The 17,418-nt window shown below is 43.0% G+C and overlaps 1 protein-coding gene across 1 annotated transcript in view; it reads left to right on the top strand.

The window, feature by feature from the left end:
* Positions 1 to 17,418, top strand: part of IGHMBP2 (immunoglobulin mu DNA binding protein 2) — a 95,158-nt gene that overhangs the window by 33,074 nt on the left and 44,666 nt on the right. The window contains exons 7-8 of the mRNA XM_044425810.1: positions 1,077 to 1,224; positions 5,126 to 5,300. Of these exons, the coding sequence (XP_044281745.1) occupies positions 1,077 to 1,224; positions 5,126 to 5,300 (323 nt within the window). The remainder of the gene's footprint in view (positions 1 to 1,076; positions 1,225 to 5,125; positions 5,301 to 17,418) is intronic.

Raw genomic sequence — 17,418 nt, 5'->3', positions numbered from 1 at the left:
TAAGGAAAACTGGATTAGGATTAGAGGAAGTAGGAGTGAAAATTTCCAGAAGATATATCGATAATTCAGGAAATGCAAACTATATTCCCAGCAGAAAGCAGCAATGAATGGAAATGACTGCTGATGAAAGTGAAAGAAGAAAGTGCAAAGCAGGACTGCAGCTGAACATTAGGAACAAAAATCGAGGTTCCTAAGAAGAAATACACAACTCTACTGTCAACAATGGAGAAATCGAGATTGTGTAAGATTTTGCTTGGACATCAGTGCAAAGGGAGATTGCAACCATGTGATCTGAAGACTAAGATTTGGAAGGGGAGCAATGAAGGAACTAGAAAAGACTGTCAGCTTTAAGGGTGTGCCATTGGAGAACAAGGGCAAGATCATATACACTTTTGTATTCCCAATTGCTATGTGTGAGTGTGAAAACTGGATAGTAAAAAAAAAAAAGGTTGAAAGAAAATTGATGTGTTCAAAACATGGTGGAGAAGAGTTTTGTGAATACCCTGGACTGAAAGAAAAACAAACAAGTGGTCCCTTGATCAAATCAAAGTAGAACTTTCTCTGGAAACAAAAATGTCAGAGCTGAGGCTGGTGTACTTCGGCCCCTTCATGAGAAGGCAAGGCCCACTGGAAAAGTGAATACTGCTAAAAAAAGAGTTGAAGCCAGAAGAAGACAGCCAAAGGTAAGATGGATTGATTCCAAAAAGGAAGCCACGGTCTTCGGTTTGCAACAGCTGAGCAGGGCTATGAAGGACAGGATATTTTGGAGGGCTTTCATTCATAGAGTTACCATAAGTCAGAGATGACTTGATGGGGCATATCAGCAGCACATGCTGCAACATAAATATGAACTAAATGTACTTCCTTTTCTCATTTAGATCTTTCAGTAGATGTAGAAGGGCTGGATATTTAATACTGTTGATACTATCAATGCAACATGTTGTACTTTTATGGGGAATATTTCTGCAGCTTTAATTATTACCTTGGCTGCTCAGCATTGCATACACTGATGTGCTGGTCCCTACATTACGTGGGATTAAGGTTTCTTTTCTTTTTTAACTTTTCCTTTTGTGAAGGCGAAGAGCAGAAAGACCCAAGACAAAGGGGAAAGAAGTCATTTTCTAAATGAGATTAAAATACTGAGAAAAGAGCTGAAAGAGCGAGAAGAAACAGCTATAACTGAAATCCTGACACAAGCTAAAGTCATTCTTGCAACAAATACAGGTTAGTGGAATGTTTTTGGGGCCTTTTTTGTCTTTAAGAAGGCTAAAATCAAATTATTGACAGCTACAGATTTAGGCTGCTCTGCGATCCATTCTGTTATTGTGCTTCATCAGGAATTCTGGAGATTGTGTAGTGCATCTTTGAACTGAATCATAGTCCAATATTTGTAATAACATGAGCAAGAGACAGAATTACAGCTACCTAGCTAGTTTGCTTTTTTTATCATACAGTTCTCCATGCTTGGAAGGTTTATCAATACAGTGTGTATTTGAATAACATACGCAACTCTACAATTCACATTTTACAAAGTATTGTTTACTTCTTTATGCTGGTTTATGAGTGGAGGAAATGTGTGCATCATTTATAGAAGTAATCAGGGTCTTAGATCAGCAAAGCAGTGAATTACTTGTATCTGTAAGTATGTACCTGTGTGCCTCCTTGGAACATGGCCCACCATAAATTGCTGCTATTGTGTTTGGGGGACTGTTTGTGATCCCCAAAGTATATTTTATATGGGGAACTTGCAAAAATTTGTATATAAGACTGCATATTACAATGTTTCAAACATGTACAGAGATTATTTATGAACTTAACACAAGCACCATATTAAAATCGATTTGTTACTGAAAATTATGTTTCCCCTCTGATAGGAAAGCTGAAACAGTGTCTTAAATCTCTCACTGCAGAGGGCTCTGGACAAGTCGAATACTTTTGGCTGAAAATATCATTTAGGTGTTGCACAAATAGCCCAAGCCTTGTTGATTCAAGCTTTTTTTTAATGAGTTAAGTACATTTCTACTTGAAATGTGCCAGGGCTGACAGATGCTGTAGCACCATGGGATATGAGAACTTTGCCCAGTTCATTCCTACCCTTCATGATGTACTTTAAAAAGCTTTGTTCCTTTACCTTCTATTGCGCAGGAAGCTTTCCGTGGTCCTTCATAAAAAGTGGCAAGTGCTTGCTGAGATGCAGAAGCTGCACCTCCATCTCCATAATCAATGTAGATTCACAGAACTTGTCCAAGGCCTAGATAGTAAATATAAATATGTAGTTCCTACATCTCTGCACCCAGAGAGGTCCCCAAATGACATGGCTCTAACAGCATCCCCTATTTTTTCTGGATCTTATTTTTGTGATTACGCACTCAGTGGATTTACTACTAACCTTTCCATCAGTTTTTCAGTATATGTTTTGGATCTTCTTGCTTTAGACATATACGGAATAACAAAAAAGAAATCCTCAACTGTGCAGGTATTCTAAACCAGAACTTTCAGATTTTTAAATAAAGGTGTGCTTTCTGGTATTGCTTGGGACTGGGGGAGCAAATGAGGAGATCCTGATTCCCTCTGATTTTTGCCTATGACCCTGCAGCACTGATTTTGCATGGATAATTTTTGAGGCACTGTGCTCTTGGAGGGTGGGGAGGGCAGCAGAATAAATATTCTTGGTGCATGCTGATGATCTTGGCTTTCTTTATTCTCAGGGAGTTAGAGAATGTTAGATGACAGACAACTGGTCTATCTGACTGAGTAACTTGCTTTCTCTGTGTTACTTGAGGGTTGTTGTACCGGCTTTATACACCTGTGTTAGGGTCATGGCCATACCATGAGATGTTCTGAAAACTTTCAGTGGCAATCAGGCATGCCGTATTGCTGTGAAGCCCTAAACTGCTGCAGTGGAGTGTTTTTTCCTTTTCCCTTCAAAAGCATGTTCCAATTGAAGTAATTATCCAGTTGGTATAATTGGAGGTAGAAATCCCCATGACCACCTCTGTACTGCTGACATTCTCTGCTGGCACAAACCAGTCCTACTTCTGTCATCTTGTTGCCAAGCTCAGCAGAAGCAGAGCTTAATTGCTTCAACCCTGAGGGACAGAAATGACTTTTAGTTAACAAAGTTCGGTGTATTAAGATTCCACCAGAGTGGCTGGAATGGAATAACACACAGCTTACCAGCATAATTGTAGTTGCATGTTTTCTAACCTGGGCCAAGAGTTATTTTATCTTGAACCTAGCTCAGCACAGCATCAAAACCCAAGTCAAAGCATAACCGGTCACTAACCTTGATATGATTACATCTTTATTTAAAGGTGCTATTTCTTCTAGAATTTCACACTAGGCTGTGACTTCATTCACATGACCATGGTAGTTAGCCGTGGTGGGTTGTAGCAAGTACATGCTCAAGTTTCTCATCCAAGCCTACCGTGAGTGAGGCTTCTCATGTTGTCCAGAGAGGGTGAGGGTGGCTTTGGGGGTATTTAACATACCATCCCACAACATTGCAAGAGGTTGTGGGTTCTGGGTAATTTTTCAACCACTCCAGCAAGCCATACTCCCTGGGTTCAGATAACATAAGGCACTACACTAGTGAGGGTAATTAAGCCAATCAGTACATGACTGAAATACACAGGATGGTTAACAAGCCACTGTGGCATGTTAACCTGTCTGTGAACATGAAAACTGGGCCTGTGTGTCACCCTTGCATCCATCTAATGATTCAAATTCAAGCAGATGATTGGCTGAGTGGGGTGAAGGAACAAAATATTTTCTATTAAAAGTCCAACTCTGGCCTAGTTCATACCAAGTAGGCCGCTTCAGACTGTTGTTGGGGAGCCACATGGTCAAATTCATTTCCATGGGAGAAAAAATTGGCACATCTAAATTAAGTATTTTTTGAAATGAGGCTAGAATCGTCCTAACATTTGGTTTTGTGGGGAAGGTGATGGCATTATTTTAAATGGAGAAGCACCCAATTGTGTGATTTTGCTTTTTGAAATCCAAAGTGGAACCATCTGTCTCCTCACCTGATCCTCACGAAGCTGACCACTGTAGGGTGCATTGTAGGGAATTAGCAGGATGGTAGTAATCTTACATGAAACTCACCATGTGATAGCTCTCTGATTGCCTGAAATTAGCAGGACTAGTAGCTAAAAAACCCTATTCTATTAATTAAATGGGAAGGAGATGTGTTATAGTGGCAAGGACGAATTGCACTCACCAGGCTCACACTCAGTGATCCTAACAAGATACTGCTGAGGCTTCCTGCATTCAAAAGGTATGCAGGCTACAGAGCTGTGTCAGTACCCAATGGGGATTGCATGAATTTAAGGCAAATAAGGCTGCCATTGTCTAGTAGCCACAGTGAATATATTTAGCTCTAGTATCAGCAACAGTATGCACATGGAGCCCAGTTGTTGAGGCACACATCTGGATGATGGCCATTGTGCTCCTGCTCCCCTTGCAGTTTTTCCGGAGGCAGCTTGTTGAAGACTGTGGGAGCCAAATGCTGGACTGGATGGGTCTTCAGCCTGGTCCAACAGGGCTGCTCTTACCTTCTGCCAAGTTACTCAGAAAGACACAGACTCAGGGTTCCCTGAAGTCAGAGGTCGTAACACTGCGCATATTACATGAACTTAAGCTCAGCAGCAACACTTAAGTGGAGAGACACCACACAATTTATTTCTTTCACAACTGCCCCTGCTTCACACACAAACCTGGCAGGATCTAGCCTCTGCCCCATCTGCAGAAATGGGTGAATTTTCCTACTGGAATGGCCAGGTGCACACATGGGTGCCCTTTAGAAGGTGTGTTGTAGCAGAAAGGGAAATTGGCCATGTTGAATGCCACGTATATTGCTTGTCACATCACACAGCTGAAACCTCCATACTAAAGAGTAGTGACACACCGAAAAGACATGAAATGTCTTTCATATATGAAACATATATGTATGTTTTTTTGTATTTTTTGTGAGCCGCCCCGAGGCTTTGTTGCGATGTGGGCGGCATAGAAATGTTTTAAATAAATAAATGAATGAAAGAAAGACCAAGCCCTTAAAGCAACAAGTTATTTTTACTTTCACTGTGGTATAAAGGCTCAGTCTCTTCAATGCTCTTTTAATTAGGAGCCTCTCCCGATGGCCCGTTGAAGCTGCTTCCTGAGAACCACTTTGATCTGGTGGTGATTGATGAATGCTCCCAAGCACTTGAGGCAAGCTGCTGGATACCACTGTTGAAGGCCCCCAAATGTATCCTGACTGGAGATCACAAGCAACTGCCTCCCACAATCCTCTCTCACAAGTAAGGCACATCTCCCCCAATGATCCATTAATTGGTTTGAATGAGTGTTGGGGAAAGGTAGGTATGAGCAAGACCATATCAATTAGCATGACATTTAACTGCACAGCAGGTAGAGCTGTTCATAAGTAGGACCAGCCCAGCTTGTCCTTTAAAGGGCATCAGAGCCCAAATTGGCAGCGGAACAGGTTTAGCAGGAACAAGTTGAAATGTGACCTTCTGATAGCAGAGATAACCATTTCCCTCTGAATTATAACTGTCAAACTTTATATCTGAAAAGATTTATTCCTGGTGCAGACATGTAAGAATTACTGCCCTTCCTGTGAGTTTATCTCCTGGCTGGAAGCAAGAAAGCATTTGCTGGCTCCCTTTGTGGGTATGTGATTTTGCAGTGCAACTCATTCACGCTGCATGCATTGATGTACTAGAATTACATCAGTGGAAGTCACTGTCTGAGGGCAAATGCCTTGGCTTCACAGGAGCCTTTAGCTATTGAACTGAATGTATTTCTCCCTGCACATACTTTGGGAATTTCTGGTATAGAAGAATGACCAAAAGTAATATAGAACATGCTCATTTCATAGCTATGTACTGAACATTCCCCACAGTTTGCTGAAGCCAAAATACAGCAATCAAAAGAAGTCTGCTATCATTCAGATGAGCCCATTTGGTATGAAAACCGCTACCTTTATGGCCACAGTTCACAAATCTGGGAATAATCATTTGCATTCCATTCCTTTGCAAAATTTAGCTTAATGTTTTATTTCCATTTTACTGAACCAAAGCTTCCCATTACACCCAAACCAATTAACTATATTTTGCAAGCCATGGTTTGACTCTGTTTTGCAGTCCTGGTTTAGGGGCTCTCTTGCATACTGCAGGTTATCTGTTCAGCGATAGCAGCAAACTATAGTTTCCGCAAAAGTGGAAGTAATTCATTACAACTGAGCACCTCACAGGGCTCATTCACTATCTGGCACTGCCTGTAAACTGAGTCCAAGCATAACTGCAGTATCAGAACTGCAAGGGCTGATTGAATCCTGTGACTGTCCCAAGGGGGCGTTCCAGGCATAAGGAGCAATAAGGGAGAATAAATCATGTCATTTAAGAGAACAGGAGGCCTTAGCCTGGCGACATTGCTAGAGATGAAGGAAGACATGTTGGATATAAAGGCACAGCACACTAGATAACAAGGAAGGGGTTTTGACATCTAGACAATGAGTTTCTTTTGGATGCAGAAAGGGATGAGGAAGAGAAGGGTCTGAAGAGAAGCTTTGCATGGTCCATTTGAGGGAAGAAGTAAAGTGTTGGGTAGAGGTTCAGCAAGGGAAGGGCAGAGAAGACAGCCACAGCAGTCAAGGCTATTGAAGCATATTGTCTGAGTACACAAAGTCAGGAAGCTGCACCCCTGTCTACTATGGTTGAAACACTGGCAAGGGGTTCTGCCCAGAATTGACTTGGGGAAGAATGTGGCTGGTTTGCTAATACTCAACAATTTCAGGAACCCCCACCCCCTCATAAACACACATTCTCCAGCCCTCTTGAAAGAAAAATAGTTGCACAGTAATCTGAATGGTTTTTAGCCTCTATGTGATTACAATTACATACGTATCAAGAGGTGGAGGAGGAAGGTGGCAGCAACACCAGACCCTTTTCTCCTTTTTATCCCAGAATGGGGACATAGGAATCAGTGGAAGTTGCTTGGGGCCAGTGGAGTTCTTTTGGTTGGGGTTCCAAACAAAGCTGGTACCAGGCCACCAGGAAGTTGAGCTTCCAGATTCCATGTTCTGTAAAAGATTTGCCAATGCAAGTGCTGTAATTGCCTTCCCATATCAATTACTAATGATTTGGGTTCTTCTTTGAGTTTCCATATAGTTGCTGAGTGGGTGGTTTCCTTGAGTTTTTTCTGTTAGGAATTACTGCTGTAGTAGGGAAAATTTTACCTCTATGTATGTGCTCTTTGAGATTGTATTTCTCCTCTTTCTCAGTAGGAAATTAGCATGTAAGAAGCCTATAACTCATGTATTGTTATGTATGTTACGTAGGTAAATTCAGCTTTCTATACATATGCATTGTATGGGCCTCTTACTTATTATTATATAAAAGAACGTGTCAGGTACAGCTATAATATCCTACCATGTGCAGGAAACCTGCATGGAGCTGCTATTTTAAAAGCATTCTTTCTACTGATAGTACTGAGCAGCAACCTCAAATGAAACCTGGGCTCTTTGGTGCCGGGTCCTGCATACTCAAAGGGACTGTTTATGCACCATGCCATAACATACCATGTAAAAAGGGCCTTGGAATAATAACAATAATCATGGCACAATATCATTCTATGCCAGGTTGAAAATTGTTGCTCTGTAGACAAGATGATCTAGTTCTCAAGGAACTAGTGATGAAGACATGTTATTGGGATAGCTTCTTAGAGCACCACCCTGAGCTACCTTCTCCCTATTACTTCTGTTGTGATAGCACTGCAACTATAGAATAATAGCAGAAAAAGGAGAACTGGCAGAAGCAGACATTGTGCACATAGTGGGGAAGATGTGAGGTGGCAGAACAAAGAGATGAAAGCTTCGTTATTGTTAGGTGTTGGGAGAGTCATATGATTGTACCTCACAAACATGTGAACAAGGTCCAAAGAGTTCAGAATGTGAACTAAAAGAAAAATATGTATCAGGTGGAGAGGAAAAGGCAATGGCAATAAAGGGGAAGCCAGCATGGGCAATGCAAGCACATTTCTGGAGTTAGCTAGCTTCTTCCTCTCCAAACTGCTGATATCATCCTGACGCATTCTGAACCCAATGAAGCAGGACGGTGCTCTTCTTCCCTCAGTCCACTCAAATTGCTCAAAATGAATGCACTCATCTGGATTCTGTTCAGATGGCTCCCTCCTGGGCTTCTTTCACATTTTACTTTTGATGAGGAACAGGCCGACTTTTGTTCTGTGAAGACCCATTCAAATGAGATGTTTGCTACTTGCTACTTGGATGTGGCTCAAAAAAGCAGGATGGGATAACCTACTGCAGGGCTTGAGAGAGCCACAGGTAAGATAGAAATTATTTTGCAGTGGCCTGGTGCATTCAGCTGAGGATCTAAATAGCCAAGCAGGGCTGCTGATGGTGCAAGCCCTGCTCTTTAGCCAAGCTCTCAGTGGAAATCTTAAAAGAGAAGAACCCTACCTTCTCTGGCTTCACTGGGTGATTTCCAGGTATAGTGCCTGTCTTGTCTCCTGGACATTTATTATAGAATGAAGATCCATAAGCATTTGTTACAGTGCAGAGTGACTAATTCTAATTCTAAGAACAGCTCTCTCCAGTATCAGACTGTGAAATGATTTGTTTCTTTCCACCAGCATCTCATTCTGACCCTTTCTTTTTGAGTGTGGAACTGCAGTTGTAGAAATTATTTATTGGAAACATTTAGATGTAAATGAAAAGGACAGGAGTCCCTGTGGTAGCAGTTAAAAATTCACAGTAGATATCATCCCTGCATTAAGCCAAATCCACCTAAGTTAAATGATTGCAGAGTTCAAAACCATATTACAAAATCTAATCCATAATATGTAGCTCAGCATCTCAATTTTAAAATTCTGGTATGTATTGGATCTCCACATATTTTGTGCCTGTGTGTTGGGGATGGGAAGAAATAAAGCTCTTCAGGCATTACTATTCAGTTTGCTCAACATTTATAAGTTTTCAAAGCTTATGTTCAGACCTATTACTCCTACCCAAGAAACCGATCAGGATCCTGCAACATCTTTACTGAATTCAGTTGTGTTTTTCCACTTGTGGGAGGCAATTGTTCCAATAGATATCCTTACTAATAATGCAAGAGGAAGGAAGGCGGTTTTCACTAACCCATCCTGTAGCAATCACCTTAAATCTTTTCCACTTGGTTGCAGGACTTTATTTATATCCCAAGCAAAAATATTCATGGATTTCACTGTAACAGAGGTGGTAATTAAAAATTATCTAAGCCCAGCATGCTAGTTTGAAGGAGCCTCCTTATTCAAGGGCAGCAAGACCCTGAGAACCATTTGCTGGGGGATTCTCTCATGTTTGGAGGAGAAGTATTTGAAAGATATGGTCCACATTATTAAAATCTTAGAAACAAAAGGGGGTTTAGGCAAGGTTTTCAATAGTCAGGAGCAAGGTGGATTTGATTTAAATCAGTAGTAAGACTAGATTTAGATCATGGTTTTCTACATAATTTGCATGAATGCATGCCTTACTGTAGGTGGAGGAACTTCATTAAAATATTCCCTAACTGGATCTCTTTTATGGCCTACTGCCATTATAACTTTTCTCCTCCAGGGAAATAATATGATAAACCTCAGGCTATGAACAAAAAGGTCCAAAGACTAATGGAGTATTCTCATAGAATTGTGATTCTATGAAAAAGATCCAAAGATTTATGGAGTATTCTGCTCAAAAGGTTCCCCCTGCCACACACACACACACACACACACACACACACACACACACACACACACACACACACTTAGCTTCCTGTGCTGATCCATTTCACTCCCAACAATCTTCTTCTAGCCACTGAATTGTTTGCAAGTTAGCACTTAAGAGGTAAGGGGTTGATTCTGTGTACATAGATTTGCAAAGGAACAATGGAATTAGGGCCTTTTTTTCAAATCTGTATGTTTATTTTATAACATTTTTTTAGAAGAAGATGCATATGACCTCTGCAGACAGAAATTCACAGTTTTGAGAAGTGTAAAACCAAGCATCTGTGATAATATCTTTTAGACAGATGTATTGCCCAATAATCTTACAGAAACCTCTGGAAGAGCATGACATTGTGAATGAATTAATGGAATTCATTTACCAAAAAATGTAAGCATTGCATGAATGTACAGCCTCATGCTACGTCATTAAAAACTAATCCTTATATCATGATGAATAACCTTTCGACTATAATGTATCATAAATAGAAAACTATCTTTTAATAATTTTTCTTCAAAAAGCAGTTTGTTTTCTAAAAATCCGCTTTAAATTTTATAAATCTGACTTTTTATTTTAAAATAAACATTCATTTTATTTGTCCTGATCAAGAGCCTATGTCTTTTATGGCATGCACACTTCCTTTTTTTCTTTCTTGCTCTATATTTCTCTTGTTACCACTGCATTTATTTCCTTATTTCAGTCATACAACACCATTATTCTCCACTTAAGTCCTAATACAGTGATTGCAATAAATTGCCTGGATTACTTGGATTTATGCAGGTTTTGTATACTTTATTAAGTGCACAGAATAAAAATTCTCTTTCCTGCATTCTGCTATATGCCCCATATTTTTCAGATATATCATCCTAGTTTATATGCCTTTAATTTCCTGTATTCCTTATGAAGTTGTCAAGCTATTTGCATGAGCGTTTTTGTTTTGTTTAGTTTTTCTCATTAGATGGTCTGATAAGTTGTTGCAGAGTTGATGGCAGGGACAGCATTTGGGGAAAAAACCCAAAATGTTTCTTTGGCATCTTCATGCAAACCCCTACACTCCAGTATTTTTAGTTCAGAAGATGGTATTCCGAGCATAACATTATGGTTTGTGTTAAACAGACATCCTAATTTTTGAGCTAAGTCATGATTCCACATAGACAGAATAGCTGTAAGTTTGCTTGTTCTGACAGATGTGGCTGTCCTTTGGAGAATCATTTGGTTTCCAGAACAAAAGGTTTCTTAAAGGCCTTACTTAGGGACCTGAGTACCTTACGTGTTTTGTTTCCTTTTGGTTTAATAGATTTAAAGCAAAGCAAATCTTGAAGGAACATGGCTCTGGTCAATACTGTTTACTGACTTACATTTCTCAAGCTGAGTTACAAGCAGTTATGCCCCAAGGAGCTCACTATATTAAAAACAATTATGGTTAGACATGTCAGGATTACCCAAGAACCGAAATTTGACTGCTGTTCAGACAGGATGCCTTGCCGATAGTTATTCCTACAGTGCTATCCCGCTTGGTTTCAAATGTTTGCAGTGAACTTCCTATAAGATCAGACCAGGAACCTAGCTCATTCAGCATTCTCTTTTCACAGTGCCCAACCAAATGCCCACGGGAAGGCCATAGCAAGTCAGGAATGCAATAGCAATCTGGCGCAGTCCTCAGTAACTAGTGTCCAGAGGCACGCTCTGATACATCATACTGGAGGTTTTAATATGGCCATCAGGACTAGTAGCCATTGATTGCCTTATCCTCCATGAACTTGTCTAATCCCCTTGTAAAGCCAGCCAAGTTGGTGGCCATGGCTACATCTTTCTCTAGCAAGTTCCACAGTTTAATTATGCGCTGGGTGCAAGGCAGGATGAATCTATCCATTTCAGTTTCACTCAGTTCCTTATTTTTTTCAGTCTCAAGTTCAGTTCATCCAGAGTGCTGAGGAAAAAGTACAGAAGAAAAATTCCATACATTTTAATGCACATTTTTCTTGCTACATGCAGTTTTGTCTCATATAATTTATATTCACTAAAATATACATTTTGTGTACACTTGCACAATTACACATTGTGTAATTACACATTGTATGCATTTTAATAGACGGTGCTGTTACAACATTCAGAGAAGTATGATTCAAAAAACAAAAACAAGAAAAATCCGAGCTTTGGATCACATTCTGATTTGAAAGTGCAAAATAAAACAAGTTCACATTAATTTAGATCTGCATGTTCTTCGTCGTGGCCTCTGTGCATCACACGTATGGGTTCTGTTCCTGCGCAGTGCCTTTGGCTGGAAGATTAACAGCTAACAGTTTTGGCGGGAAACTCCGCTCCCCCTCCCCCCTAGTATTATATAAGGAGCGGAGTATCCGCCATTTTCCAGTCTTTGCGACCGCCGTTCATTGTGCCTCGTGCCGCTTCGCTCTCACTTAGATCATTACTTACCTCTCTCGCTTGTTGGAAAACTTCCCTTTTTCTTACCAAGTTAGTATTCCCTTGTTTGTGTTACTGTTAGTATTTCACTTAGTTCTTGCTTTCTCACTTTTCTCTCTCGTTCCTAAAAAAAAAAAACAAAAAAACAAAAATATTATTCTCCCGCTTTACTATCTCCTTCTTTTCTTTTTCTACGATGACGCAATGGGCGGCGTTCCGCAAATGTGGGAAGTGTGGCTCTAAAATGCCCACTGCGTATCCACATGGCCTGTGCCTCCTTTGCCTGGGGGAAAGGCACAGAACAGATAAAAGCTGCCACTGCTTGGCCTTCTCCAAACAGGCGAGGAAGAATCGGGAGAATCGCCTCCACAAACTCTTGTGAGACCAGGCTCTCCTCCAATCGGACCGGCTGGTGGCTAAGCCTCCCACAACTGTGGCTCCACCCGAAGGCCGTCCAACTTCGGCCGATCTGCCGCAGCACCCGGCCTCTTCCTCCATTGCTCCGCCCTCATGCCCTTCTGAAGAAGGTGCTTCTAGTATGGCCGATCAGCCTGTTTCCCTACCAAGGAAACAAAAGGAGAAGAGGAAGCACAGTGACCCAGAAAAGCATCCTGTGCATAAGAAGGCCAAAAAAGATAAGACTGGCAAGCCGGTTAAGAAACTGAGGAATCCCAAGCATACAAAGCATCGGCACTCGGGTTTGGCAACCTTCTCGATTCCGACTCCAGTCACGGAACCGACCCCCTCGGTCCCAACCATCCAGGCGGCTATGAGGGTCACTCCACCAGGCTCACCACACCGACCGGCAGCCGAACTACTTCAGGACCCACGGCGTGGTTCGATCTCGAATGGTGAAATAAGAGATTCTCCACCTAGAGCTCGGTCTCCAACACCAATGCCGCCTGTCCCTCTGGATACTGACATCGCCATCTCTCCTCCAAGAAGCAGTAGGAGCTGTTCTTCGGATGCCAGATCCCGATACTCCGCTCCGAGACGGGAAGAGTACCAATCCGTGGGCTATTATCCGGTTTCCAGAGGACGATCCTCGCCGCCAGCTCCTCGAGATCGTTTTCATTCTACACCCAGAGACGCCCCGAGGGCCCCATCTAGAGAGAGCAGCAGATCGGAGTCACCAGGAGATTCCTCTTCCAGTGCCCCACCTCCTTACTGGATGGAATCAGACAAATCTGAGGTTGACTCGACTTCATCAGATGCAGCGGTACTTCGCAAGGCCTGGGGTCACCCGAAGAACCGTACATCTCCTTCACCAAGCTAATGGCCAGGCTGGTGAAGTCGCTCGACATTGAAGTCCACCAACAACTGGGACCGAGCACCAACCGTTTTTATGATGTGGTCAGGGGCGAACAATCCACCTCCATCACCTTACCATTTATAACAACTCTACAGCAGGTGATGACTCAACTATGGGACCTCCCGGCCCATCCACAACCAACTTCACGTAAATATGAGTCCATGTTGTGTAATTGCAACTTCCCAGAAGAAATGAAGCGGAGAATTGAGGAGATGCCATTCGACGGATCTGGTCTCTTCAATGTGAAGACGGATAGCAAATTAAAAAAGATCCACGAATCCAGAATGATGGCCTATCATATGGAACTGCAATCCCAGCCTCGCCGTAAGTGGTCATGGTCCCGTCCGCAATACCGCCAACAATACCAGCCTCGGCAACAACAACTACACCAATGCCAACAATGTCGCAGACAGCAACCGTCCCAGCGCTTCCAGCAAGGCTGCCGCTGCTTTGACGGGGATAGGCATCAGCGCTGATGGGGCGAGCGAGCCTTTTCTCTCCTCCCGATTTCACCCTCCCCCCTCTCATGTGGGGACCAGCTGAAAAGTCGGCTTCCCACTTGGGAGTCCATTACATCTGACGGGTGGGTGTTATCCATCATCCAGCATGGATATAGAATTGAATTCGACGTTGTTCCATCACCAAATCCTATCTGGTTTACACTGACCTCGTTGGTACTGTTGGACGAAATTCGCGAACTCTTTGCTAAAGGAGCTGTTCGCTGCTTATCGTTATCGGAAGGACTCTGCGGATTCTATTCCAGATATTTTATGGTCCCGAAACGAGATGTGGGTCTCCGACCGATATTGAGAGCTCTCAATAGATTCATAACACCAAAGAAGTTTTGGATGACCACGCTCCAAAATATCCTTCCGTTGCTGGGGAGAGGGGATTGGTTCGCATCGCTGGATTTGAAGGATGCCTATTTTCATATTTCAATACATCCACGTCATAGGCACTTCCTTCATTTTGCGGTAGCCTCTGAAAACTACGAATTCAAGGTGTTACCTTTTGGATTAGCCACTGCACCAAGAGTTTTTACGAAGTGTATGGCTCCTGTCTGTGCACACCTTTGACTACGTGGAATTCAGATATACCCATATCTTGATGATTGGTTGTTGGTTTCTGAGACTAAAGAAGGACTTTCTTCTGCTGTTGATACTACTTGTGCTCTATTACAAGACCTTGGACTATGCATTAATCAACAGAAGTCTTCTCTTCTCCCTACACAGATGATCAACTTTATCGGAGCCCGGCTGGATTCGACGGTCACAAGAGCCTTTCTTCCTCAAGACAGACAACATGCTATTGCTCGGTGCATCTCTCGGATTCGACAAGAAGGGACTGTTCCTGCCCAATCTATTCAGAGCTTGTTGGGATACATGGCGGCATCCATCACCGTGGTTCCGCATGCCAGACTCCGACTACATCCTCTTCAGTTATTCTTCGACGGGATGTTCTGACCACAGAGAGATCTACCTACCAAACGGATTCAACTCCGGTCCTCTGTTCTACAGTCCCTATTATGGTGGACAGAACCAGCCAATTTAAATGTCGGCGTCCTGTTTTGACCTCAGTACCCTACAGTGACTCTCGGTACCAACTTCTCTTCTGGGATGAGGAGCCATTTGCTTCAACCTCCACACCCAAGGGGTTTGGAGTCACTGGGATTCCAGGAACCACATCAACTTCCTGGAACTTCTTGCTGTTTTCAAAGCCCTGCAGTCATTCAAGATTGTCCAGGTAACTTCGGACAACATAGCTACGGTCTTTTATTTGAACAAACAAGGGGGAACTCGGTCCCCAAAACTAGCCCGCCTGTCGATGCAAATTTGGGACTGGTGCATATCGAGAGGTATCACTCTTCTAGCAGTACATCTTGCGGGCATGGACAATGTAGAAGCAGATCTCTTGAGCAGACATATGTCGTGGTCACACGTATGGGAACTGGACCGTCGGATTCATGACAGACTGTTTCACCTCTGGGGTCCACCAGACATAGACCTGTTTGCCACCCGACAGAACAGGGTGTGCATGAACTATTGCTCCAGAGCGGGGATAGGACAGGGGTCGTCCGGGGATGCTTTCATGATTCCCTGGAACGACATGACCTTTTACGCTTTCCCACCGATTCCCCTCATCATGAGAATATTGGCGAAGATTATTCACAAAGCGGCCACAGGGTTACTGATAACCCGCTGGTGGCCACGCCAGCCATGGTTCTCAACTCTCCTTTGTATCTCTCGGGAGGATTTTCTTCAACTCCCTCTTCTTTCTTATCTCATTACCCAAAAGGAAGGCACGATCCGACACCCAGTCCTGTTGTCACTGAAACTGACTGCCTGGTGAATCCGATAACGGTATGTGCTGCACCGGTGTCAATGCCACCTGCAATCCCTACTACCTCTGCCTCACAAACCTTACATCCAGATCTGCAATATATTCTCGACTCTGCATTAAGTCCATCCACTAGAAAGTCGTATGCAGCGAAATGGCGTAGATTCTCTAGCTTTGCGGAATCTCACTTGTTTCCAGCGTCATCGGCGTCGGTACAACAGATTCTTCAATTCCTTTTTGAATTGCACCAGTCTGGACTTAAACCTTCTTCCATAAAAGTGTATACAGCAGCAATTTCTTATTACCATGGAGCTGTACAAGGTTTCTCTATTTTTTCTCAAACTTTGATTAAAAGATTTTTGAGAGGGCTTGATAACCTCCATCCAACAATCAGGCCGCTGATGCCCACTTGGAGTCAGTCATTCAGTAGTTTTACAGTCACTGACACGACCCCCTTTTGAGCCCATGGCGACAATTGAGCTACGCCTTGTCTCCTGGAAGACTGCTTTCCTCGTAACAGTTACTTCAGCCCGTAGATCTTCTGAACTTTGTTCCCTTAGGGTAGACCCTCCTTTTCTGAATTTTCATAAGGAAAAGGTAGTTGTACGGCTAGACCCGTCCTTTCTTCCTAAGATCGCTACTTCGTTCCACATGCATCAAGAGATCGTTTTACCAGCATTCTTTCTGGCTCCTTCGAATTCGATAGAGAGGTCCCTGCATATGCTGGATGTTCGTTGTTGCCTAGCTTTTTATAGGTCCAGGACTGAGTCTGTTCGGCACTCTAACAGACTTTTTTTTAAATACTCGGAGCACAACCGGGGCCGTCCGGTTACTTCCCAACGATTTTCGAAATGGATAGTAAATACAATTGCTCTGTCTTACCAGTTGGCTAAATTGGACTTACCATCTACTCCAAGAGGTCACTCCATCAGGGCTGTTGCTGCTTCCTCAGCCTTTGCACCGGGAGTCCCGATGGAAGATGTCTGCAGAGCTGCCACTTGGGCTACCCCGTGTACCTTTGCCAGCCACTATAGACTAGATGTTTGTGCCAGACGAGATTGCTCTTTTGGCAGGGCTGTTCTTTCTTCTATTCTTCATTGATGACACCTCCCTCCTCCAGTTTGGGTAAGCTTGTTATTCTACCCATATGTGTGATGCACTGAGGCCACGACGGAGAAGAGCAGGTTGCTTACCTGTAACTGATGTTCTTCAAGTGGCCATCTGTGCAGTCACACAACCCACCCACCGACCCCGCTTGGTGTCATGGGTGGTCCAACTTTCTTCTCTTCGATGCTAGGATCTCTCTAGCTATTTGTTGTACCACTGGGGTTTTCATTTTTTCCATACTGACAATAACTTTATTAAGGGAGCGAACGTCTGGTCTTTCAAAGACTGGAAAATGGTGGATACTCTGCTCCTTATATAATACTAGGGGGGAGGGGGAGCGGAGTTTCCTGCCAAAACTGTTAGCTGTTAATCTTCCGGCCAAAGGCACTGCGCAGGTGCAGAACCCATATGTGTGACTGCACAGATGGCCACTCGAAGAACATCAGTTACATGTAAGCAACCTGCTCATATCCTCTCT

This window comes from Varanus komodoensis, unplaced genomic scaffold, assembly GCF_004798865.1.
Source record: "Varanus komodoensis strain SLA01 unplaced genomic scaffold, ASM479886v1 scaffold16, whole genome shotgun sequence".
Classification (NCBI taxonomy): domain Eukaryota; kingdom Metazoa; phylum Chordata; class Lepidosauria; order Squamata; family Varanidae; genus Varanus; species Varanus komodoensis.
The sequence above is the reverse complement of the archived record's forward strand: the minus strand, read 5'-3'. Positions and strand labels throughout refer to the sequence as shown.